Here is a 24,263-nt window from a genome sequence, read left to right on the forward strand (position 1 = left end):
TGAGGGGCACCCGCCATCACAGCAATGTACACACAGCGGGGGCTTCAAAAGGAGAGGAGACAGGAAGAGCCCGAGAGACCACTGGGAGAAATACCAGCCCCAAACTTTCTCAATTTGAATAAAAACATTCATCTACATCCAAAGAGCTAAAAAAATAATCCAAGTATAATAAACTCAGAGATGCATTTCTAGATGTATTATAATCAAACTAATACAGGCAACAGGGAAGTGACTCGTCACTGTCAAGGCAGGGGGTCTTCAATGAGAATAAGAAGGGGCAATTTCTCTCAGAATCCATGAAGACCAGAGGTGGTGGGATGACACAGTCAGGTGCTAAGAGAGAAAGACTGTGATCCAAGAATTCTATATCCAGCAAAACTATCTTTCAGAAGTAAGTTAAGACATCCCCAGATTTCAGAGAGAAAGTGGAAGAGAATCTATCTCTAGCAAACCAGCCCTAAGAACACTAAACAGTAACTTAAACCCCACATGAAGAAATAAGAGGCTTAGGAAAGGGAATTCCATATGTAAATATAAAGATGGTATAAATGCATTTTTTTTTGCTGGTAACTTCTGTTTTTCTCCTGACTTAAAGGACAACTGCATAAAGCAATAATTATAAATCTGTGTTGATGGGCATAAAATGTATAACAATGTCATTTGAATGACAAAAACAGCACAAAGGAGAGGGAGGGAATGTAACAATATAGGAATGAAGTTTTCAGTATTCTTAGAAGTAAGTTAGAATTAACCAAGTATATTGCTATATATTACAGTGTTCATTGTAATTTTCAGGGCAACTACTAAGAAGATAATTTTAAAAATACAGTAAAACAAGGGAATGCAATGGTACACTAGAATATAGCACACATGTGAGACCGTAATCAGGGACTAGAGGAACAAAGGGCACAGATGTACAGAAAACAAAGTTGCACGTGTAAGTCCTACCTTATCACCAATAAGTTAAATGTAAATGAATTATGCTCTATAATTAGAAGGCAGAGATCAACAGAATCGATTTTATAAAACAAACAAAAAAGAACCCGCCATGATCCAACTACGGCTCTACAAGAGACATTCGAGGCTTCTAGAACACCAGCAGAACAAAAGAATGCAGACGGGAAAAGACATCATCTTACAAACAGTAATCAAAGGAGCGCTGAGGAGCTACATTTAATCTCAGACAAAGCAGACCCTGTAAAACAAAAATTGCCATTGGAGAAAAAAAAATGAGAGAGAAATCGTAGACAAAGAAGGCCATGCTGGGGCAGTCACTGTGCTACAGCAGGTTAAGCACTCTTCAGAGGCCTACATATCAGAGTGCCTGTTAGAGGCCCAGCCACTGCGCTTCTGACGCAGCTCCCTGCTAATGCTCCTGGGAAGCAGTGGACGGTGGCCCAAGTACTCGATTTCCTGCCACCCACATTGGAGACCTGGATGGAGTTCCTGGCTCCTGGCTTCAGCCTTGTCCAGCCCTACCTGTTGCAGTCTTCTAGGGAGTGAAAAAACAGATGGAAGATCTGTCTCTCTGTATAATTCTCACATTTCCAATAAGTACATAATTTCTTTCTTCTTTAAAAGACATGATTAAAAAGATCCATCAAGAGCATATAATAGGTATAAACATAGATGCAACCAAGAAAAAAGCTGTGAAACTACATGAAATAAAAACCAACAGGATTGAAGGAAGAAACAACACAACCAGAATAACTGGCTACAAATACCTCACTGCTAAAATTGAGTGACAGTTACAAAGTTTCTTTTTGGAGGGATGAAAATGTTCTGGAATCAAGACGGTGGTTACAGGGTCAGCTCTGTGGCACAGCAGGTAAAGCCACCGCCTGCAGTGCCGGCATCCCATAGGGGTGCTGGTTTGAGTCTTGGCTGCTCTACTTCCAATCCAGCTCTCTGCTGTGGCCTGGGAAAGCAGTAGAAGATGGCCCAAGTGCATGGGCCCCTGCACCCACATGGGAGACCCAGAAGAAGCTCCTGGCTCCTGGCATCACATTTGGGGAGTGAACCAGTGGATGGAGGATCTCTCTCTCTCTCTCTGCCTCTGCCTTTCAAACAAATAAATTTTTTAAAAATCTAAAATAAAAAGACAGTGGTTATGATTGCCAGACTTTATAATATACTTCAAGCCACTGAATTACACATTTTAAAAATGGTTGGATTTATGGTATTTGTGGGGAAAAGGGCTCTAACTCTCCCATTCCCTGCCATCAACACTTCTTTAGTGGGGAGGATTCCCACGGTTTATCTTAGTTCTGTTACTCACCATGCCTCATATCAGCCTCCAAAAGAACTAACAAGGGAAATCCTTCTCTATAAATTAAAAAAAAAATCATGAAAATAAAGCAAGCTGCCCATAGCATAAGGGACTCAGAGTCACATTATGCTCAGGCAAGAAATCTGTGACTCACTATGGGCCAGTATTTCCCAAAAAGCACGTTCCATAAAACAATGATGTCGCAGGAAATCAATAGGCTGCAAAGAAAGCAGGCCTGACAGTCAAAGTTTGGGAAACAGCAGGTTAGAAAAGTTAAGCTGTTTTCTTAAAGAGAACTTCTCATCGTCAGTGTGTCTTCAGTGTGCTAGTGTACACTGCAAAGCTTCAAGTCCAGGGTTAGTAAGCACTCATGTCTCAAACTTGTTTTGTTCATGAGAACCTCTCAGGAGTAGTAGGAATGGCCCCCATAGACAGCTCTGCTCAGACATCTCAGAAAACCGCAGCGACGCTCATGTAGCATGTTAAAGACCGGCCTGTTCCCAATACGAGAGTAAAGATGGAATGTAGCTCTCTCTTCGCAAAGTCCAGATTCTCTAGAGGGTGAATGAGGTTCCTTATGGAAAGAGGCAGAAACAGTACATGACCAAAGCCTTCAAATCCACAGCATTTGCTGGCAGAAAACGTGTCTTACCCATCGTCAGACGCCATACCTCCTAACATGAGATCGGCCGAATAGTTACAATCTGCTTATGAATGAATGGACAACAAAACTAGGAGACAGACAAGTTCCAAAGGGATTGACCTGTGAGAAATAATAGCTTTGGGAACGCTACGTCGAGAAGTGATTTAGGCTGAACATAACAGAAATGTGTTCTCCAAGCGTCAGATGCATGTCATTGTGGGTGCTTGAGAAAACCTGGAAGGGGAGGACAGAAAGGCAGCCAGGTCACCCGGGTATCTCAGCCCTTGGATATTCCCACAGGAGAGGGGGGCTGGCTGGGGTCTGGGTCTGATCTAAGATGCCTCTTCTCCCTTTCTTGTCTTCAGGCTGGGATCATCACGGAGGCAAAGCTGAAAGACCTAACGCCCCCCATGCCTGTGATGTTCATCAAAGCCATTCCTGCAGATAAGCAGGAATCCCGCAGCATCTACCCCTGCCCTGTATACAAGACGAGTCAGCGGGGACCCACCTACGTGTGGACGTTCAACCTGAAGACAAAGGAAAATCCATCCAAGTGGGTTCTGGCTGGTGTGGCCTTGCTTCTCCAGATTTAGCTTTCTGCAGACTGGAAGCCCCCAGAGACAGGTGGGTGAGGCCTGACCACAGACTGGCAGAAACTAGTAAGAAAAACAAGAAGTCATGAGCACTCACACTTCTGTAGAATTTCTGTAGGGAACTTGAAGAGGAAAACTGAGACCGACTTTGTGGACCCACAAATTAGGGGAGGAGAGTTTTGTAGTCCTGAACGTTTCCTAATAAAGTGATTTATCCTTCAGTTGTGTCTGGCTCAGGCCTTGAGAGTTGCAGAGATACAAATGAACATGGAAAGGCCAAGAGAAGCAAGCCACAGACACGTGAGCCCAGACCTCGTGACACAGCACAGCCTCAGGGCTCCGGCTCCCAGCTGCCCCTGTTCAGTCCTCGGGCCAGAGACGCTGGGAGCATCCATGAATCAGAATTTTCCCCTTAACAAACTGGGCAATTGGTATGCACATGAGAGTTTGAGAGAAACAACCATGGACCAGGGGTACCCCCAGACTTTTCCGTCAACAACCAGACAGTAGTTATTTTAGGCTTCGTAGGCAATGCTCACTTTTGTTTCAACTACTCATCTCTGGCCTGTGGCCCCAAAAGCAACTGCAGATAATACATCAACGAATGGGTGTGGCTCCATTGCGATAAAGACACAAAAACAAGCAATTGGCCTTGTGGAGGGTAAGGGAAGCATACATGTGCTATCTATCCTTCATTGATTCACGAATCTACTCAATACATTTTGACACCTCCTATCTGCTGAGAATATAATTGAACAAGCAAGGCAGGTTGTGTGCCTGCATCCCCGTCATTCTTCCGATATCTAGGAGGGTCTCAGAAGAAACCCTTCTCCTAAAGCTTTGTAACCGAGAGGCTTTTCAGGTTTTCTTCTGTGGAACAAATTGTCACCGGAAGCCCAAAGAGTCCCACAGTGTGGGTGAGTTTAAGGAGCTCTGGGAGGTGCCTTGCTTGGAAAAAGTCTGGGAGGGCCCAGTCTTCCTTCTGGGATCATTATTCCGTTATATCGTTGCAGAAATTGGTTAGTACTGTTACTATTAACCACTGTGTAGCAGAGTGGTTCTTAAACCCACTGCAGGGCTTGTTAAAACAAAATTGCTGGGCCCCACCCTACAGCATTTCTGATTCAGTAACTTTAACTGCCGCTGCTGATCTGGAAGCCACACTTTGAGAACCCAATATAAAACACCAGTTCTACAGAACCCAGCACCAATTCCTCCACAGTTTTCCTGCTTTCTTCTCTATGGTTCCTACATCCCTTTAAGTGGAGCCTTATTTCCCATCTCCATGCTTTAAGGGAATTAACAAATTTCTCCCGGTATTCAGGAATTCCGACTTGGGTTTTGCACCTCCTCTCCCCTCAGCAGATGTACTTCCCACTCTTTGCCAACGTCTTACACTTCCCTGCCTGTTGGTTTCTCTGCCTTCAGAGAACCAGGCTCTGCACTTTCCATTGGCACCATCCTGCCCGACCCTCACCCAGAACAGTACACTAAGACCCAGCAAGACCAACATGGCAGAAGGTAGAAGTTCCAAATACACAAGAGCGGGACACTTCGAGGCAGTAGTTTTTGAAGACAAAGACAAATGGACAGAACAGATACACTTATTAGTAAACTTTTGGACAGCATTAAAAACTACATCAATAGTACTTACTTCTTCCTCGAACACCTAAAAAATGAGATAAGGATCATTTTGGCAAAAATGACACCCAAATGGTATGCCAGAAACAGAGGTACAGCCTGAGGCATGCAATCAAGGGAGAACTAAGCTCAAAGAGGCTATCAAACTTAACCTGAGATAAAAGTGTGCCCAGCACTGGCCGCACTCTTACCCTCTGGCATTGGGTTGGCACTTCTTTATTACTGTCCTGATGCATAACTTTTTTTTTTTAAAGATTTACTTATTTCAAAGGAAAAATAAAAAACAGAGAGATGGAGAGAGGGAAACAGGAGACAGAAAAAGACAGAAGACACATCTTCCATGCCATGGTTCACTACCCAAATGGCCTCAGTGGCCCAGGCTGAAGCCAGGAGCCTAGAACTCCATCCAGGTCTCCCATGTGGAAGGCAGTGGCCCAGATAATTGGACCATCTTCCATTGCTTCCCCAGGTGCATCAGCAGGCAGCTGGATGGGAAGTGGAGTACCTGGGACTTGAACTAGAGTCCTCTAGGAAAAAAGTGTGCTTTGAATGAATCAACATACATGAACATTCCAGACACAACTAAGATAGGGAATGACTCCAGTCAGTTTATTTCAAACAAGGGACACTTGGAAGTTAATTTTCACCCGTATGACGAAGAACACACATGAGCTCACTGACCCCCTGTGCTTCCCATTCTGTAACAGGAGACCTGCTCTAGAGCCCCAGTTCTAGGGCGGATCGCAGGCTCTTCCCATAAGCACTGACTGTAGCTACTCTAAACTGTTCCCAGATAGCGCTTCTAAAACTCATCTCCAATTAAGACGTATTTCCCAAGAGGAAGAGATCAGATGAAACATGAAGACTATTCTTCATCCCGATACAGAAGCATCATGAAATCCAATCCAGAGGCCAGAACCGTATCTGGGCTCCCTCTCCTCCAACGCAGGAGGAGAGAACAGGAGGACCACCCTCTCCGAGATGCGGTTCTTCCCGACGGAACAGACCCAGAAATGGCGTGGAGAGTCAGCTACTGCAAGGGCTTCTTTCCTAAGTGGGACCTTTGATGTTTGTCCAGGCTTGAGCTCCAGCTGAAACTTTTCCCGCAGTGGGAACATTTATAAGGTTTCTCCCCTGTGTGAACCCTCTGATGCCTATTAAAGTTTGATCTCTGAATAAAACTTTTCTCGCAGATGGGACATTTATAGGGTTTCTCTCCCGTGTGGATTTTCTCATGGTGGCGCAGCCCTGAGAAGTCACTGAAGCCCTTCCCGCAGTAATCGCATTTACAGGGCTTCTCCCCGGTGTGGGTCCTCTGATGTTTCACAAAGTCGGAACTCCGCAGAAAGGCCTTTTTGCAGATGGGGCACTGAAAGTATGTCTCTCCGGTGTGAGTCCTTTGGTGAAACACCAGCTGAGAATTCCTGTAGAAGGTTTTCCCACACTCCCTGCAGGTGGGGAGTTTCTGGGCCATGGGAGCTCTTGGCTGTGCCTTCGGAAAGGCCTCTCTCTTCTCCTCAAGCCACATGGCGGACAGTTCTGGAGGAGGATGAGGCAAGTGCTGGCCTAGTTGTTTCCCAGAATCCCTTTCCTGAGAAGAGAGCTGTCCTCCCGCCCCCTCAGCCTGCAGGCTTTCCAGGGCCTCAGGGAGAGTCTCTCTCTGTCCGAAACGTCCCGGCTCCTCGTCGCCGAACATGCCTCTCAGAGAAGCCTGAGGAGCAGCCTCTCCTGAGGCTTGGCGGGAGCCTGCCAGAGGCTCCTGGTCCCTGTGATTTTCCAAGTTCAGGTTCTCTTTGTCATTCTCTTGTCTACCTGTTGAAAGAAGAAAGAAGATTTGAAACAGCTCAATGAATGTTTTGCCTTGTTTTCAAACTCATGTCAAAGGAAGGGTCATCAAAGGACATGTACTCTTCTAACCAAGAGGGCATCAGCAAGTGAAGACCTTCGTTCGGCCTGCACCACCAGGACTCACTACACTCGTGGCCTGGGAAAGCAGTGGGAGACAGCCCACGTCCTTGGGCCCCTGCACCCGTGTGGGAGACCCAGGGGAGGCTCCTGGCTCTCATTAGCCCAGCTCTGGCCTTTGTGGCCATTTGGGGAGTGAACCTGCAGATGGAAGACTGCTCTCTCTCTCTCTCTCTCTCTCTGCCTCTCTGTAACTCTGCCTCTCAAATAAATAACTAAATCTTAAAAAAAAAAAAAAAGTGAATTGTTTGCCTATGCTTGCATCCAACACTTACATGTGTTTTTATTAGCCCACTTAAGCAGTTAAAACTTCATTTTTCTCATCGTAACTTAGATTTTTGGTTATAACTAGTTAATGATGCACATAATAAACATTTTTTATTTTGGTGGTTTGGTGGTAAGATTTATTTTTAACTTTTATGGATTACTTTATTCCTGTAACTCTAAAACTATTTTCCTTCTTCCATGTATTAATATCTTTCCAATTATCTGCCAGAGATTTAGGTATCTGCTAGAAAACTACACCTGAAGTTCTTAATTCAAAGCCTTGGAGCATAGCCCACTGCATTAGCAACAGCACTGCCTCTTGTCTTTAAAGCCTTTACAAATATAGTTTTAAAAAGTTAAGCAGTGGGACCAGCGCTGCGGCACAGCAGGTTAAAACCCTAGGCTACAGTGTTGCTATCCCATATGGGCACCAGTTCATGTCCTGGCTGCTCTACTTCTGATCCAGCTCTGTGTTAATGCCCCTGGGAAAGCAGTAGATGACAGCCCAAGTCCTTGGGCTCCTGCACACTTATGGGAAACCAGAAAGAAGCCCCTGGCTCCTGGCTTTGGATTGGCCCAGCACCAGCCATTGTGGCCACTCGGGGAGTGAACCAACAGAAGGAAGACCTTTCTCTGTCTCTACCTCTCCATAACTCTTTCAAAAAAAACAAAATAAATCTTAAAAAAAAAAAGGGGGGGGGGGTTAAGTAATGGGCCGGCAGCTGTGGCGCAGTGGGCTAAGCTTTCATCTGCAGCACCAGCATCCCATATGGGCAACAGTTCGTGTCCTAGCTGTTCCTCTTCCAATCCATTTCTCTGCTTATGGCCTGCCAAGGCAGTGGAAGATGGCCCAAGTCCTTGGGCCCCTGCACCAGCATGGGAGACCCAGAAGAAGCTGCTGGTGGCTGCTGGCTGGCTGCTGGCTGCAGATCGGCTCAGCTCTGGCTGTTGTAGCCATTTGGGGAGTGAACCAGTGGATGGAAGACCTTTCTCTCTGTCTCTCCCTCTCTCTCTGAAACTCTGCCTTTCAAATAAATAAAATCTTTTTTTAAAAAAAAAAAAGAATTAAGTAATGACCCATCACAGAGATGTCATCATAAATACGATTTATTTAAGAATTTTCATGAGCCGGTGCTGTGGTGTAGCGAGTAAAGCCATTGCCTGCAGTGCTGGCATCCCATATGGGCACCAGTTGGAGACCCGGCTACTCTACTTCTGATCCAGCTCTCTGCTGTGGCCTGGGAAAGCAGTAGAAGATGGCCTAAGTCCTTGGGCCCCTGCACCCACATGGGAGACCTGGAAGAAGCTCCTGCCTCCTGGATTCAGATTGGCACAGCTCCAGCCATTGCAGCCAACCTGGGGAATGGACCAGTGGATGGAAGACATCTCTCTCTCTCTGCCTCTCTGTAACTCTGCATTTCAAATAAATAAATAAATAAATAAATCTTCAAAAAAAGAGAATTTTCCTACTAGATCTTTCTCTATATATATCCCTTTTTCTAACTCTAATTTTCTTTTTTTTAAATTTTTTAAAATTATTTGACAGGTAGAGTTACAGTGAGAGAGAGACAGAGAGAAAGGTCTTCCTTCCATTGGTTCACTCCCCAAATGGCCGCTACGGCCGGTGCTGCACTGATCTGAAGCCAGGAGCCAGGTGCTTCTTTCTGGTTTCCCCATGCGGGTGCAGGGGCCCAAGCACTAGGGCCATGCTCCACTGCATTCCCGGGCCACAGCACAGAGCTGGACTGGAAGAGAAGCAACCGGGATTAGAACCAGGTACCCATATGGGATGCCGGCGCTGCAGGCAGAGGATTAACCCAGTGTGCCACGGCGCCGGCCCCTAACTCTAACTTTCATACAAATGAAATAAATCTCTAAAATAAAAAAGTTAATAATTTTCTTAGTAAGTTCTTGTCCACTTTTTAAAAGATTTATTGAGCTGTGCCGATCTGAAGCCAGGAACCAAGAGCTTCTTCTGGTCTCCCACGCAGGTGGCAGGGGTCCAAGGACTTGGGTCATCTTCTATTGCTTTCCCAGGGCACGGCAGAGAGCTGGATTGGAAGTGGAGCAGCCAGGACTTGAACTGGCGCCCATATGGGATACCGGCACTGCAGGTGGTGGCTTTAACCGCTACACCACAGCCCAGCCCCCACATTTCTTAGTTTTAAATTTTATTTATTTGGGGGTCAGCAGTGTGGCACAGTAGGTTAATCCTCCACCTGCGGTGCCAGCATCCCATATGGGTGCTGGCCCCTCTTGCAATCCAGCTCTCTGCTGTGGCCTGGGAAAGCTGCAGAAGATGGCCCAAGTGCTTGGGCCCCTGCACCCACATGGGAGACCAGGAAGAAGCTCCTGGCTCCTGGCTTCTGATCAGCGTAGCTCTGTCTGTTGTGGCCATCTGGGGAGTGAACCAACGGAAGAAAGACCTTTCTCTCTGTTTCTCCCTCTCATTGTCTAACTCTACCTCTCAAATAAATGAATAAAATCTTTAAAAATTTTTTTATTTATTTTATTTGAAAGGCAAAGACAAAGACAGTCACACATACTCACACAGAGATCTCCCATCTGCTGGTTCACTCCCCAGATGCCCACAACATCTAAGGCTGGGCCAGGCTGAAGCCAGGAGCTGGGAACTCAATCTGGGTCTCCCACATGAGTGGAAGGGACCCAAATACTTAAGTCATCACCTGCTGTCTTCCAGGGTGCATGTGAGCAGGGAGCTGGAATCGGGAGTAGGGCCAGGACTTAAACCTAGGCATGCCGATACAGGATATTCTAAGCAGTGTCCTAAACCACTTGGCCAGAGGCCTGGCTCCAGCATTTCTGATCAATACCTTAATGGAGCTCCTTGAAGGTGGAATTACCATGGCAGTGGGCATGCATAGCATATTAAGGCTCTTGACATCTACTTGTAACCTGATATCCAGAATGACTCTTGGTGGGAAAAACTGGGCAGAAGGGGAGGCAAAATTCAATATTTACTTAAGTATTGAATATTTTAAAAATATGTGCTATTTACATTAATGAAAAATGGTTTTTCATTATTTTAAACTTTAACTCCTTAGTTATGAGAAGATGAACTTTTTTTCACATTTAGGAGGTATTTTTCACATTCCAAGACTGCCATCACTATTTTATTGGGAAAGTAATTTTTCTTACCAACTTGCTTTAATTACTTCTATATTAAAAATAATTCATATGTCATCTTCATGAAAAATTGTCAATTTGGTTACATAATTTTGTTTGGGGTTATCTTACACAGGAAAGTTTTTGTGTCTTTTTTAAAATTCATTCATCTGTTAATTTCCTTTTTAATGATTCTTTTTTTTTAAAAAAAAGATTTATTTTATTTATTTGAAAGACACAGTTACAGAGAGAGAGAGAGAGAGAGAGAGAGAGAGAGGTCTTCCACCTGCTGGTTCACTCCCTGGATGGCCACAACGGCTGGAGCTGTGCTGATCTGAAGCCAGGAGCTTCTTCCGGGTCTCCCACATGTGGGTACAGGGGCCATCTTCTACTGCTATCCCAGACCATAGCAGAGAGCTTGGCTCATGCATGAGGTTGCCTGGTTGCTGCAGTACCTGCTTTTTCTTTTCCATTTCTTTGCCACCTCCACTGTCCTTCAAATAACACTCTCCAGCTTTTCTGCAGCTCCTGTGGTGAGCCGAGGCACGTGGACAGAGCAGGCCACCCGAAATCAGTTAGGACAGTTCTTCCCCTCTGTCAGAGCCCTGACTGCACCCAGGCACAGGAACTCCAGTCAAACCCACAAATTTTGAGAAACAGCCTCATCCATCCACTCGAAAGACAGACTGAGAAAGTGCAGCAAAAGCGAGACTTCATCAACAACCTTGCAAGACCCAGTGCCTAGTGAGCTAGCATACCTTTCTTAATGATTCTTCCATTGCTTCAATACTTCCGAATTCTGCCATATCTAGACATCATTACAACATACACTCTCTTTGTTTTCAAGTTTATTTTATTTTCACAGTAAATCCTTTTTCAACCTATTCCCAGTTACTCTGGTATATAACAGACATAAAATCTAAACCATTGCCTCTTCCCAAAGAGACTTTTCCCTGACCCTGTGCTTTGATATTGCTGCCTTTTCCGTCGTGTTCAATTCCCATATGGACCAGCATCTCTACCTAGGCTCCCTTTTCTGTTCCCCTGATCCGTGCATCAGTTTTTATATCAATACCACACTACTTTAGTGATCTGCCTTTTATAACATAACAAATTCTTAATATTTATAGATCTAACACTCATAAAACATTCTCCTTTCAAAACTTTCTTTTTACTCTTCTTGCCTATTGTATTATTCCAGATAACTTACCAAGAATCATTTTTCTAAATAATGTTTTTAATTCCTTGGGATTTTGATTAGAAGCATCAGCGTGTGACTTTGTGACTTACTCCTGCAGGCCTACGTTAAACACCAGCTGTTCTCCCATGTGGTCAAACCAAACAGCAGAAACTCATACACTCTCTCCTGTGACTTCTTTCCTTGCTGTCAGTCCACATCTGGAAGACTGGCTGATTATCGTACCTTTCAGAACTGCCTTTTGCGACTTCTGCAGGCTCCCCTCCTGCCAGCGTTCCCTTCCCACCCTTCCTGCACACTGCTACCGTATTCATCTTCCCAAATCTCCTTCCACATGCCCCTTTCTCGAAGAACCCGCAGTTGGATTTTTTGCCTAACAAGGCAGGCAAGCTTTGTAGACTTGGACAGTATGGTTCAAGGTGGGATCTAATGGGGCCATGCCAAGCAGGTGAGATGAAAGAACAGGGAAAAGCAAACAAAAACCAGAATGAGTGGGAATACAGAGTGAGCTATATATCTCTAATAAAATCCTACTGCATGAGACATATGGGAAAGCTGTACATTCTGCTCAATCTTGCTATGAACTTAAAACTGCTCTAAAAATTAAATCTATCCAAAAAAATCTTACTACTTGGTCATAAATTGCAGTTTGAAAAATACTGCTCCAAAGCCATCCTTCTGAAATAGTCTAACAATAAATATATTATTTACAGTTAAAATCGTACATCTCAGTTGCTGCATGTTCTCTGCATGGTCTATCAACAAAGGAAAAATAGTTAATTACATCCCACTGGGAAGAAAGAATGGTTTATCACACAACTGCCATTCCTCCAAAGTTCTGGGATTCATTGCATCTATAAGGGGGGGGGGGGGGGGATGTGCACACGTATGCGAAGGTTTGACAGCTAAATCTTACACACTATAATCATTTACAAAGCATGTAGAAAACAATGAGTGATTGCCATTTTACAATACAACAAGTTCATATTTTTCCCTCTCCAGTCTTAAAATATATGATTTTTATGATGTATATGTTATGCTGCTTTTTAGTAAGAGTTAGGTGCATAAAGATGAACTAAAACATGTCTCTTCTGTTTGTTTTACTGTGTTTTGCTGAGGATATGTTAGTAACTGTTCACTATTACCATAGTTAGGGAAGTTTAGTTACTGAGAACTGTCCTTCTAGGAATGGTAAAAGTGGCTGCTATATATTCTTTTTTAAATGAAATTCTGCCTACATCTATTGTCTCAATCTGCACAAATCCTAATTCTCTCAGAGAAGGAACGCTATCTTGACAGATACAACTAGAGAGGAAATCCGATGTGTGGTCCTCATGGTTAAGTACACGTGGCAACAGCCCTATAGCCAGAGACAAAGAGACCCAACCTCAGTATTCAAACTGGACCAATGAGACTGTGGCTAGTTACAACAAATGTAGTGGAAACCAAAGTCCTAACACCTCCCCCAGCACCACGCACTTAAGGACAGCAGCTCAGCAATGGCCTGGACCAGGGACTCACCCACGCAGGCAGGTCTCGGGATCTTCTCACTCACATGAAGGTGCAGCCCCGCTAGCTCTTCCCCGTACTCTGCTGAATTAGTCAGGTCAGGTTTCGAACTGGAAGTGCCTGCTGCGGGAAGAAGTAAGTATGCAGACCTGGATGAATGGGCAAGACTGGGAGCTCAAGTTATGTCTTTCGAAGGAGCACACTAAGCATGAAACACGTATGAAGGCTCCACATGGTGGTGGCGCAAGGGGCTTATAAGACACAGTACTCACAAGATGACTCACATGCGATGAAGCCCACAAAATGAGAGACTGGATAGGTCCTCAGAGGACCTGCAGACTATCTGGAAAGCTGGTGCAAGGAACATGATAGAAACCCTACAATGGTTGTTTTAGGCAGTGTGATTTAATAGAAAAGAGCATGGACTCAGAGTCAAGCCACAACTGACTTCCATCTTGATTCGGCATTTACGGGCTATGTAACAGTGAGCAAGTACTTGGATCTGACATTCACTTCACCATCTTTAAAACAACAACGCCGTAACACCATCACCCATTTCACAGAGGAAGGGGATCACCATACGCATCACACCCATCATGGTTCCTGGCACACAACATACTTCCAGTACAAGGAAGTTCTTACTGTAACTCTTCTATCTCCAAATTGCCCCAGCTCCCAAAACATCCCTAGTACCTTCTTCTCCCCAGAGGACTGGAAGTTGAGCAAATCCCTCGAGAGTGCACAGAAAATGCCCAACAGTTCTCCAGTCTTTCCATCTCTTTCTACCAGGCCAACCGTGCCCTCACCTCCTGAGACCATCTTCCCATAGGTCTCCAGCATGAGATCCCAGTATTGCTCCTTCTGAGTGGAATCCAGATGTCTCCACTGCTCCTGTAAAAAATATAATACTATGACTCCAGTGAAGGCTTGGGAAACTGCCTTCTCAGCCTACAGCAAAGATGACAAGACAGTCATGTGCCACAAGAATTTGGTCATCAGAAGACTTAGGAAATCATAAAAGAGTGATTCAAGAGACAAGAAGGCCAAAGGCAAAAAGACAGTCTTCATGTCAATTTTCCTTGCCCTGGTTAGAAAATATTTTTGCTTTAAGTTCTGTTTTTTTTTTTTTTTTTTTTCAACTTACATATATTTAAGAGAAGAGAACGTACACAAAGCAGGAGCCTTTTCTATACTGCCCCCCCCACACCTCCCCTAACTCTACCACACACTTGGAAATTCAAGGAAGAAAAGAAAGAATTTAAAAAGGAATATGTTGGGGGCCAGCACTGTGGTGTAGCGTGTTAACACCCTGGCTGGAAGCACCAGCATCCCACATGGGCATCAGTTCAAGTCCTGGCTGCTCCACTTCCAGTCCAGCTCTCTGCTATGGCCTGGGAAAGCAGTGGAAGATGGCCCAAGTGCTTGGACCCCTGCACCTGCGTGGGAGACCCGGAAGAAGCTCCTGGCTTCGGATCGGCGCAGCTCCAGCCGTTGCAGCCAATTGGAGAATGAACAAGCAGATGGAAGACTGACCTCACTCTCTTTCTGCCTCTCCTCTCTCTGTGAAACTCTTTCAAATAAATAATCTTTTTTTTTTTTTTTTTTAAAGGAATATGTTGGAAACACAGTACAAATCAGTGAAAATGTTGAGAAAATCAACAATGAAGTTAACTGCACTGTAAACCTCACCCTCAAAGTAAGACTGCTGGATTCACATACAGATGTTGCAGGCACACACACTTGCAGTTTCCTGACAGCTCTGCACTTAGTTCTCAGAATCAGTTCTCTCACTGGTTGGTAGGAAATTGAGAGGTTCTGCACAGCAAGGTGCCCCTCCATTATCCCCAAAAAGAGTGCTGCTTTTCTTCTGGAATTATGGACCAGAAACTCAAAATTGGGAATGCCATCATTCAGCTAGGATGCTATGGTTTGAATGTGGTTTGCCCCCACCAAAGCTGAACTGAGCCTTGGTCCCCAGTGTAACAGAGCTGAGAGGCGGCGGGACCTTTTGCAGGCAGTGAGGGCTGGGAGCTCCACTGTCATGCAGGGATTAATGTGCTACAACAGTGCGTTCCTTACGCCACAAGCAGCTCATGGCCCTCACAAGAAGCCAAGTTGCTGCTGACACCCACTCTTGGACCTGCGAGCTGAAACAAAACTTCCTTTATAGATGACACAGCCTCAGGTATTCTGTTATCCCAACTGAAGATACACTGACACAAAGGGTCTACTTTTGTGGATTCAGCTCTCAATCGTGCCACCATGAAGATGACCCCTCCATTAGAAACTCAGATTACACAGCGCTGTGTAATCTGCCCATTCTTTGGAGTCAGATATACTGCATCTTAAAGCTTAGCCTTGCCACTATCTAGCTGTATGACTGATAGTACTAAACTAAAAAAAACTGCTGGGGATTTGAGAGAAATAATGCAAGGTTTACCTGTCATCATAGCACGCTGTTCTTTTCATTCATAGCATTCATTGCAGGTTATTAGACATGTGGGTGTTAATGTACAAAAACCTGCACATCTCCCACACATACACACAAATATCTGATTAAGTGTTGCCTGTACTAGCACATAAACACCATGATAAAAGGACTTTGTCATACTCTCCACTTACTTTCCTAGTTATCAGGACAGTTGTCCATGACAGAGGAAGCATTTAGTATATGTTGTCAGAGTGAAATAAAGCCCCTGGCACATAAGTCCTTAGTAGATGACATAAATTATAGCTGTCATGTGCAGTCTCCAAGACTCATTCCAGGGGTTTCCAGAGTGAATGAACAGATTTCTTCAGGAACCCCAAAGTTGATAGCCATGCACTGTTATGAACAGCCGGGCTTCAGGGAGCATCAATAAGCACAGGAATTATGAAGTCCCTTCCCATTACGCACAGTATACCACTCAGGGAAGGCGTTCTAAGTCCTAAGTCAAGTCTGCTCCATAGAGCATCAGAGAGAAGTGGAATTGGCTCCAGGAGAAAGGACATACAAAGAACTTTAATTAGCAGGCATGAAGCAAGGAAAAAAGAAAGGAGTGGTCGAATTTTTAGGGTGGAAAAGACACGAAGTCAAAGGTGAACTCAATATACTTAGCTGTATATTCAATGATTAAATATAACCACATTTTAGTAAGGATTTTCATTTAAAAATGCTGAAGTATGGGTTGCTAGCAGCTTATTTTGCTAATCCTCTGTGAATGAGGTTAGCTTGACAACCTCCTGGAGGCAATCAGCCTGAGCAAACACTGCTAAATATGGGCGCCCTTGGTCTTCACAGGCAGAACAGAGAAGACGGACAGCAGGGAAAGGAAACAACCGCCAAACTCAGTAGTATCCAACTGTCTGCTGGTTTTGCTGGATACAGGACCTATTCTGTGGGCACCAGAACAACAGCTACCAAGAAGAATACAAGGCAAAAATGAATCCAGCCACCAAAGTCTCCAAGAGTCACAATCAGCTCATTCAAAACTAGAAAAGCTGCTTTAGGAGTCTCTGAACAGGGTACCTCCAGCTTAAAGCCACAAATTTACTCAAGGAACTGCCAAGAACTGGAGCAGTTCGAATAAAAACCCCTATTTAAGAGGCAAGACATCAATGGCAGCCAGCTTGCCTTTTTTTTTTTTTTTTTTTTCCTATTTATAAGAGGCAAAAAAAACCCTCGCTTCCTATTCTAGAAAGGCAGAGTGTGGGGTGTGATGGGAAAATAACTATTTCATGTGGAAACAGCACCATCTTCTGGATTTATGAGGCAGTACCACAACTGATTTTCAGTTATTAGTACTGCGTTCCTTTCCTTTAAGTTAGGGAACACAGGAACGTGAGGCTAGGTGAGAATACCAAACTTGGTCACGGTTTCTGATGATGAAGTATGGCTGTGTGGTGATGATGGTATCATTTCATTATACTAGCATTATTCATGAGTCTCTTAAGAAAGAGATTTGTAGAGCCAGTTTTGTGGAATAGCAGATAAAGCCACCCCCAGTGATACCAGACCTCTTATGGGCACTGGTCGTGTCCCGGTTGCTCCACCTCTGATCCAGCTCCTTGCTAATGGCTTGGGGAAAGCAGCAGCAGATGGCCCAAGCGTTTAGGCCCTTGCCAGGCACATGGGAGACCCCACATGAAGCTCTTGGCTCCTGGCTTCAGCCTGGCACAGTACTGGCTGTTGTGGCTATCTGGGGAGTGAACTAGCAGAAGAAAGTTCTCTCTCGTTCTCTCTCTCTCTCTCTCTCCCCTTGCTTCTCTGTAATTCAAAATAAATAAATTAAATAATTAATTTTTTTTTTGGAGAGAGAGAGATTAGAGGGAGTTATTAAAATTCCCTTTATTTTCAAAGGAGTCCATTGAATATGAAGGTATTCCTGATGCAAATAACTGCTGTTAGTTTGAGGGAGAAATAATGAGATTGGGTGGGATTAACTTTTATGTGTTTGAGCTGAGTGGTTGTTAATTAGTTATCAGCTAAATGTGGGAAATTACACAAAAACACACAGACACACACACTATACCTATAAAATCATCAATGACAAATGGTGCTGTTGAACATTTTTAATCTTTTGATGTTATTTAGAACAGGTAATGGTTGATATCTGCCCACTGTACTGGGCTAAATATATTAAGAAATTATATACTTTACAAACTATAGAAGCAACAATAATCCTCCAGAATACCCAACTCTTTTTCTCTACACAATCAACAACTCTCTGGTTGCCTTCAAGGCAGGAAGAAGGGTGCCCCTCATCCATTGTAAAGGTGTATCCTCCACCCTACCCCTGCCATACTGCCATCCCCCTTCTTCCAGGGTAAACTGGGATGCTGACATACCAGTTTCTAAATCTCTAGCCTGGAAAACTGAAGCTCTGATGGTAAACATGGCCTGAGCATGGCATTTACCACCACTGACTGCCTTCTCCATTTTTACCATCACTCAACAGTAGCTTACCAGGCAAGTCCCAAGAAAAGTTCCCTCAAGTTTAAATGATATTTCAATTGAGTGTATACAGTCAATAACTATATCATCAGTATAACTGATCTCAAAGATTTCTATCTACAGCCAAAATGGAGTAACAGAAAGTGAGTTTGTCTTCCTGCCGAAAACAACTTAAAAAGAGAACAAAATATATGAAACAACTGTTTTCAGACATTGAACACTATCCAGAACAGAGATCTCTAAAAGTGGGATAACAAATGAAGTGAGTTCTACAGTTGGACAGGCAGTCAATGTGGATCCAGGCACAGCATAGGAAGGGGCAGCCCAGGTAGGGCCAGGTGGCCTGAGTTGAGCAGGAACTCAGAGACTGTGGAAGCCAAGACTGTTAGAGTTAGCAGCACGGAGAACGAGAGAGAAGGGAGCTGCACAAAGAAGAGTTCTGGAGACTGTAAAGGTCTGCCTCTCAGATCCAGGAAGGAACCACCCTGAAGAGTTAGGGAACAATACCCTGAGTTCACACAGAGCTGAAAAGTGTTCAGATTTCCACCAGGCAGACTGTACGTCAACCTGGTACACCACGGGGCTTCAGGCAGAACACTCAGAGGGCTACTGCATCAGTGGTGGGGAAAATGAGCCCTAGACTAATGGCGTCTGGTGCTATACAGTCGTCCTCCCTTATCTGCAGCTTCACGTTACCTACAGTCAGCTGTGGTCTGAAAATACTAAAATCCAGAGAAAGATAACTCATGAGTTTTAAACTGCACACAATTCTGAGTAACATAATGAAAACTTGAGCCCTTACAACTGGGAAGTGAATCCTCCTTTGTCCAGCGTATCCCATTAGTCATTTAGTAACTGGGTATTCAGAGCCACTGGGCTGGTAGTGCAGTGCTTGTGTTCAGGTGCTTTCCTGTACTTAATAATGGCCCCAATGTGCAACAGTAGTAAGAGAAGCCACAAAAGTGCTTCCTTGAAGTGAAAACCAGAAAGTTCTCAATTTAGTAAGAGGAGAAAACAGACTGTAAGTACAAATCTATCTGTAAAATTGTGAAGGAACAGTTTTCCAGTCGCACCTCACTGGTAAGGTATGGTCATAGTGTGTGATAAGCACTTAGTCATTTCAGGTCATCTCATCACGTAAGCTGCACCATCTCACAGCATCACAAGGAGGGTAAGCACGACACTGAGAGGTATTCTGAGATGACAGAAACCACATTTGTCTAACTTTGATTATATAATACATCATTAGAATTTTTCTATTTTATGAGTTACCACTGACCTCTTGCTGCACTTCATTTATAAATTAAATTCTCAGCATCAGTATATATGTATAAACTGCAAAAAAACAAAACAAAACAAAACAAAACACACACATAGAATTTAGTACCCTCTATGGTTTCTAGAATTCACTAGGGGACCAAAAATGGATTCCCTAGAGATAAACGGGATTACTGTAAAAGAAATTGTGTCCAAATAGCAACCACCTTTCACAACAAGGCTCAAGAACATTCACAGGGACCAGTGTTGTAGCATAATGGATTAATGCAACCTGAAATGCCAACATCCCATATGGGCATCATCAGTTCAAGCCCCAGCTGCTCCACTTCTGATCCAGCTGCCTGCTAATTTTCCTGGGAAAGCAGCAAAAGATGACCCAAGTCCTTGGGCCCCTGCACTCATATGGGAGACCCGGATGAAGCTCCTGGCTCCTGGTTTCTGCCTGGCCCCGTCCAAGTCATTGTGGCCATTTGGAGAGTGAACTAGCAGATGGACGATCTCTCTGTAACTGCCTTTCAAATAAATAAAATAAATCTTAAGAAAAAAAACATTTACAGAAATTCAAAATTATCCTTTCCCCATCAAGGTAAAATTCACCATGGGTGACAGCCAATCAAAGATCACCAGGCATACAAAGAAGCAGGAAAATGCATGTCATTATGAAGACATCATTCAAACAAAAGTGACCCAGAACTGATGGAGGTGATAATCACAGATGAGGGTATTAATACATACAGTACAACTATATTCTGGAGAAAAGAGTGAAAACACTGAATACAATAATCAAAGATAAAATGAATTCCACCTTCTAGAGATGTAGGGTAAGTGCCTGGCCTAATGTGTAAGACATGGGTTTAGACGCCTGTGTCCCATAGAGGAGCAACTGGGTTTGAATCCTGGCTCAAGCTCCCAATTCCAGCTTCCTGCTAATGTGCACCCTGGGAGGCAACAGGTGACTGCTCAGTAGCTGGGTTCCTGCCATTCATGTGAGAGACTTGGATTGAATTCCTGGCTCCTGGTTTTGACCTGGCCCAGCCTTGACCATGGTAGACATTTGGGGAGGAACCAGACAGAGATGGTCATTGTATCTCTCCCCCCGCAATAATTTTTAAATTATTATATACAGAAGAACAAAAATAAAATTACATTTGGCATATCATTTAATATAAAGTACTAGAAAACACAGATAATATTTGATGACCCAAAGGAGATCAGTAGCTGCCTCCAGATGGTAGAGATGAGGGGACTGATGAGGGACAGGGGAAGGGATTACAAAAGTGGTAAAACAGAAACTTTTGAGTGTAATGGACATATTTATTAACCTGATTATGGGTACAAAATCATCAGGTGTAGTGTGTCAAAACTTATCAAACTGTACATTTTAAATATGTGCAATTGTTTGTCCTTTATACTTCCACAAAGTTGTGGGGCAAGAAAAGATTCACGTGTCCCACATTAGTTATAACCTGTCACACTCAAACTGACACCTTTGTGGGTGGCCTAGAAAAGGAAATGAAATCATCTTTTCTTCACATACTTCAAAGATAAGAAAAGGAGACAACCATATTTGCATGAGGAGAAGATGTGCCTCTTTTTTTTCTTTTCTTTCTTTATTTTCTTGACAGGCAGAGTGGACAGTGAGAGAGAGAGACAGAGAGAAAGGTCTTCCTTTGCCGTTGGGTCACCCTCCAATGGCCGCTGCGGCCGGCGCGCTGCAGCCGGCGCACCGCGCTGATCCGATGGCAGGAGCCAGGTGCTTCTCCTGGTCTCCCATGGGGTGCAGGGCCCAAGCACTTGGGCCATCCTCCACTGCACTCCCGGGCCACAGCAGAGAGCTGGCCTGGAAGAGGGGCAACCGGGACAGAATCCGGCGCCCCGAAGATGTGCCTCTTTACAGCAAAACTTGTGCTTTTTTTGGAAACATCTGACTGGACAGAAATGGTGACACTCATTCTACACGGCCCTCCTCGCTACTCCACTTTTGAGAGTCTGTCCCCTTTAAGTCCTCCTGACTACTAACAGGCACTTGAAGCCTGGGTCAGGGGTAAGAGAGGCAGGAGAACGCAGCTCACCTGAGGTGCTGTTGGGAGAAGTGAGGCTCCGAAATCCTGGTCTCTGATGAGCCTTTCCTCAGGGAGAGCAGGAAGGTGGGAAGCAGCCAGAGCTATAGGGAGAAAAGGAAGTTTTCAGAATCTAGATGTCTCCCCTAATCACCCCCTAAAGGCACACCTAACAATCTGTCTGAATCCCTGGGATGCCCGTTCTCCCATCCAAATTCCAGGACTTGTGTTTACCCCCTAACAAAGTCCAACTCCCTCCAACCTTCCAGTCTAAAATAAAGCCTTTCAAATCAGAATGGTTCATGTAGGTCTGTCCTATTTTTAAACTTTCCCATGGTACCCCAATCTGAACTTACACTTGGGCCTTCTAACTACAACCCTGAAATTTCTCCAAGACAGAAGCACGAGCCACCGTGAACAACTGCCCCTCACCTAATGCTGGCTCCGCGTCAGCTTCCTCCTTCACGACGTGGCCCAGCAGCTCCCCAGGCCCTGAGGGTGATGTCTGCAGGCCCAACTCCTGACGCCCCACTTCGAGATGGGGCTCCACTTCCCCTGCTTGGCAGCTTGGAGATTCCATCTTCTCTGATAAGATTTCCTGCCCCAGAACTTGAATGCTGATCTAGGGACCACATAACACTAATTACCGAAGGGTCCAGAGTCAGAATTTCTGAAAGATACAAATTCAACCTTCGACAACAGATCCTAGGATAGGTTTTAGGAACAATGGAGCAGAGAAAAAGAACACCAGTTTTTACTTCTAGTCCAGCAGTAATCAGTGAAAGAAATATCCAAAAGACACCCAAACCTGGGGCCTGAACCAGACCCGGGGGATCTTCAAAACGTATCTCTGATGCTGTGTTTCTACTGGACAGGCCCCATCAATGAAAATGAGGCACCTTTTGAAGAACTTCTTAAGCATTCTACTCTAAGGATGGAATGGGATTGGAGATTGTGTCCTCAACCCCCAATGACTAAAAAGTGCAGAGAATCAGAGAAAGTCTTAGAATCATAGAAGAGACAAGAACAAGCAGAGGTGGTACACACAAGCTTGGATTTTGTTCCCTATTCCTGGCACAGAGCACCTAAAACCCTTGTAATCTCCTGAGTGATAGGAGTAAAAGAAGGGTTTTTGTAATTCATATTGAGGCCTTTTCAATCACACCTGAGTTTTTGCTATGCGGTAACTCTTGGAGGGTCTCTAGATAACTTCAGGAGGGGATTAGTTGCTAGAGGAACCAACCATGCCATCTCCCAAATTCAGGGGAGGCTGGAGGGACTGCAGATCTTTAACCACCAATAGCAAATGATTTGATCAACTGTGGAAATAGTGAGGCCTCCATAAAAATCTCTAAATAGGCTCCAGGGAGTTTCCAGATTGGTGAACTCAAAAAGTACGAATAAAGTACCATGCATAAGAGTAGCATATCTTCCATTTGGTTGCTAGTGGGTTGTAGCCTTTAAAACAAATGAAAAACAGTAAGTAAAATGCTTTCCTGAATTCAAATTATCTAACATGAAGAGGGAACTGTTGGAACCCCCAAGTTTATAGATGGTTTTTCAGAAGTATAAGTGGTCCCTGAGACTTGCAACTGACATCTGAAGTTTGGGGCATTCCTGTGAACCTGTGGGATTTATGCTAACTCCAAATACTGTCATAATCAAAGACAACTTATTTGTAGGACACAGAAAAAAACTGGTTGTTGGTGTAGAAAAGCCCATTCATGTGGTGCCATAAGTGGTATCAGGAAAGAAGCCAACACATGTGATGGGATCCCAGAGGAGCCCTGTGCTTCCCTCCCAGGTCATCAGGCCCCTTGCTTACCCACTGCCAAAGTCTCTGGGGGTCACCCTTCAAGCTCTCCACAAGCGTCACCGCCTCCTCTCCGCTGCCTGGACATTGCTTCCGCACCCACATCTGGATCTCCCCAGGCAGGATGGTCAGAAACTGCTCCAACATGAGGATCTCTAGGATCTGCTCCTTGGTGTGAACCTCCGGCTGCAGCCATTGGAAACAGAGCTTCCGAAGCTGTCTCAGGGTCTCGTGGGGCCCAGACATCACCTGGTAACGAAACTGCCTGAAGAGCTGGCGTGCGGCCTCAGGGCTGGAGAGCTCAGCTTCAGGGGCAGCATCTGGTCCAGAGAATGGGGAGTTCTCAGCCTTTGTCAAGGATGGCAGCAGGCCCAGGGCCTGCCCCAGGTCAATGGGCATCGTCTGGCTTTGCAGGTCCTTTGAGGTAAAGAGCTTCCAAGGTGGAATTGTCTCTGTGGAGAACCAGGTCTTCACAGGGAAGCTAAAGAAGGAATAAGAGTGAGTGCTAAATAGACAGGGACATATTTTCAGAAAGAAAAAAATGTAGGTGTCTTATCTGAGAAGTCTTGAAGGCAACTATGTTTCTTATGAAACTACTCAATAAATACACTGTTCTGCTTGGAAAGTTTTCAAATTTGAGGAGCCCTGAAGGTGATATGTTCCTTTGGAAACTACTAGATGTATACATTATTCTATTTTGAAACTTTGCAAACCTGAAGCCACAAAGCAAAGTACTGATACTGTATTGAAACAGCCACCATGACCCTATCTATTTTATAACCTTCTCTCTGCAAATATCCAGACCACTCAGAAGAACAAAATACACCCTATGAAAGCATTTTCACTAGTCGGTTTCCAGAAAAAGGTTTCTTCTCAAAACTGGAGATTAAGAAATAAAGCTGGACAGACATTCACGAGCTAAGAATAAAGACTAATATTGAAATGAACAGAGGCTTCCATATTAAATA

General features: G+C 44.5%; 2 protein-coding genes across 13 annotated transcripts in view; one reads left to right on the top strand and one right to left on the bottom strand.

Annotated features, from left to right (window-relative positions):
- The window catches only part of DNAH9 (dynein axonemal heavy chain 9), a 373,954-nt gene extending 367,107 nt beyond the window's left edge, over positions 1-6,847 (top strand). For all 7 annotated transcript variants that reach the window (XM_070061394.1, XM_070061395.1, XM_070061396.1 and 4 more), the window contains one exon: positions 3,278-6,847. In XM_070061394.1, the coding sequence (XP_069917495.1) occupies positions 3,278-3,505 (228 nt within the window). In that variant the 3' untranslated portion in view covers positions 3,506-6,847. The remainder of the gene's footprint in view (positions 1-3,277) is intronic.
- ZNF18 (zinc finger protein 18) overlaps positions 5,730-24,263 on the bottom strand; it is a 33,044-nt gene continuing 14,510 nt past the window's right edge. For 4 of the 6 annotated variants that reach the window (XM_051824478.2, XM_008270714.4, XM_008270711.4 and 1 more), the window contains 6 exons: positions 23,308-23,776; positions 21,915-22,104; positions 21,495-21,586; positions 14,018-14,102; positions 13,224-13,334; positions 5,730-6,958 (listed from right to left, as the gene is read on the bottom strand). In XM_051824478.2, the coding sequence (XP_051680438.1) occupies positions 6,177-6,958; positions 13,224-13,334; positions 14,018-14,102; positions 21,495-21,586; positions 21,915-22,104; positions 23,308-23,776 (1,729 nt within the window). In that variant the 3' untranslated portion in view covers positions 5,730-6,176. The remainder of the gene's footprint in view (positions 6,959-13,223; positions 13,335-14,017; positions 14,103-21,494; positions 21,587-21,914; positions 22,105-23,307; positions 23,777-24,263) is intronic. The other 2 variants (XM_070061402.1, XM_008270713.4) reach the window with 1 other exon arrangement.

The sequence above is a fragment of the Oryctolagus cuniculus genome, chromosome 17 (assembly GCF_964237555.1).
Source record: "Oryctolagus cuniculus chromosome 17, mOryCun1.1, whole genome shotgun sequence".
Taxonomy (NCBI): Eukaryota; Metazoa; Chordata; class Mammalia; order Lagomorpha; family Leporidae; genus Oryctolagus; species Oryctolagus cuniculus.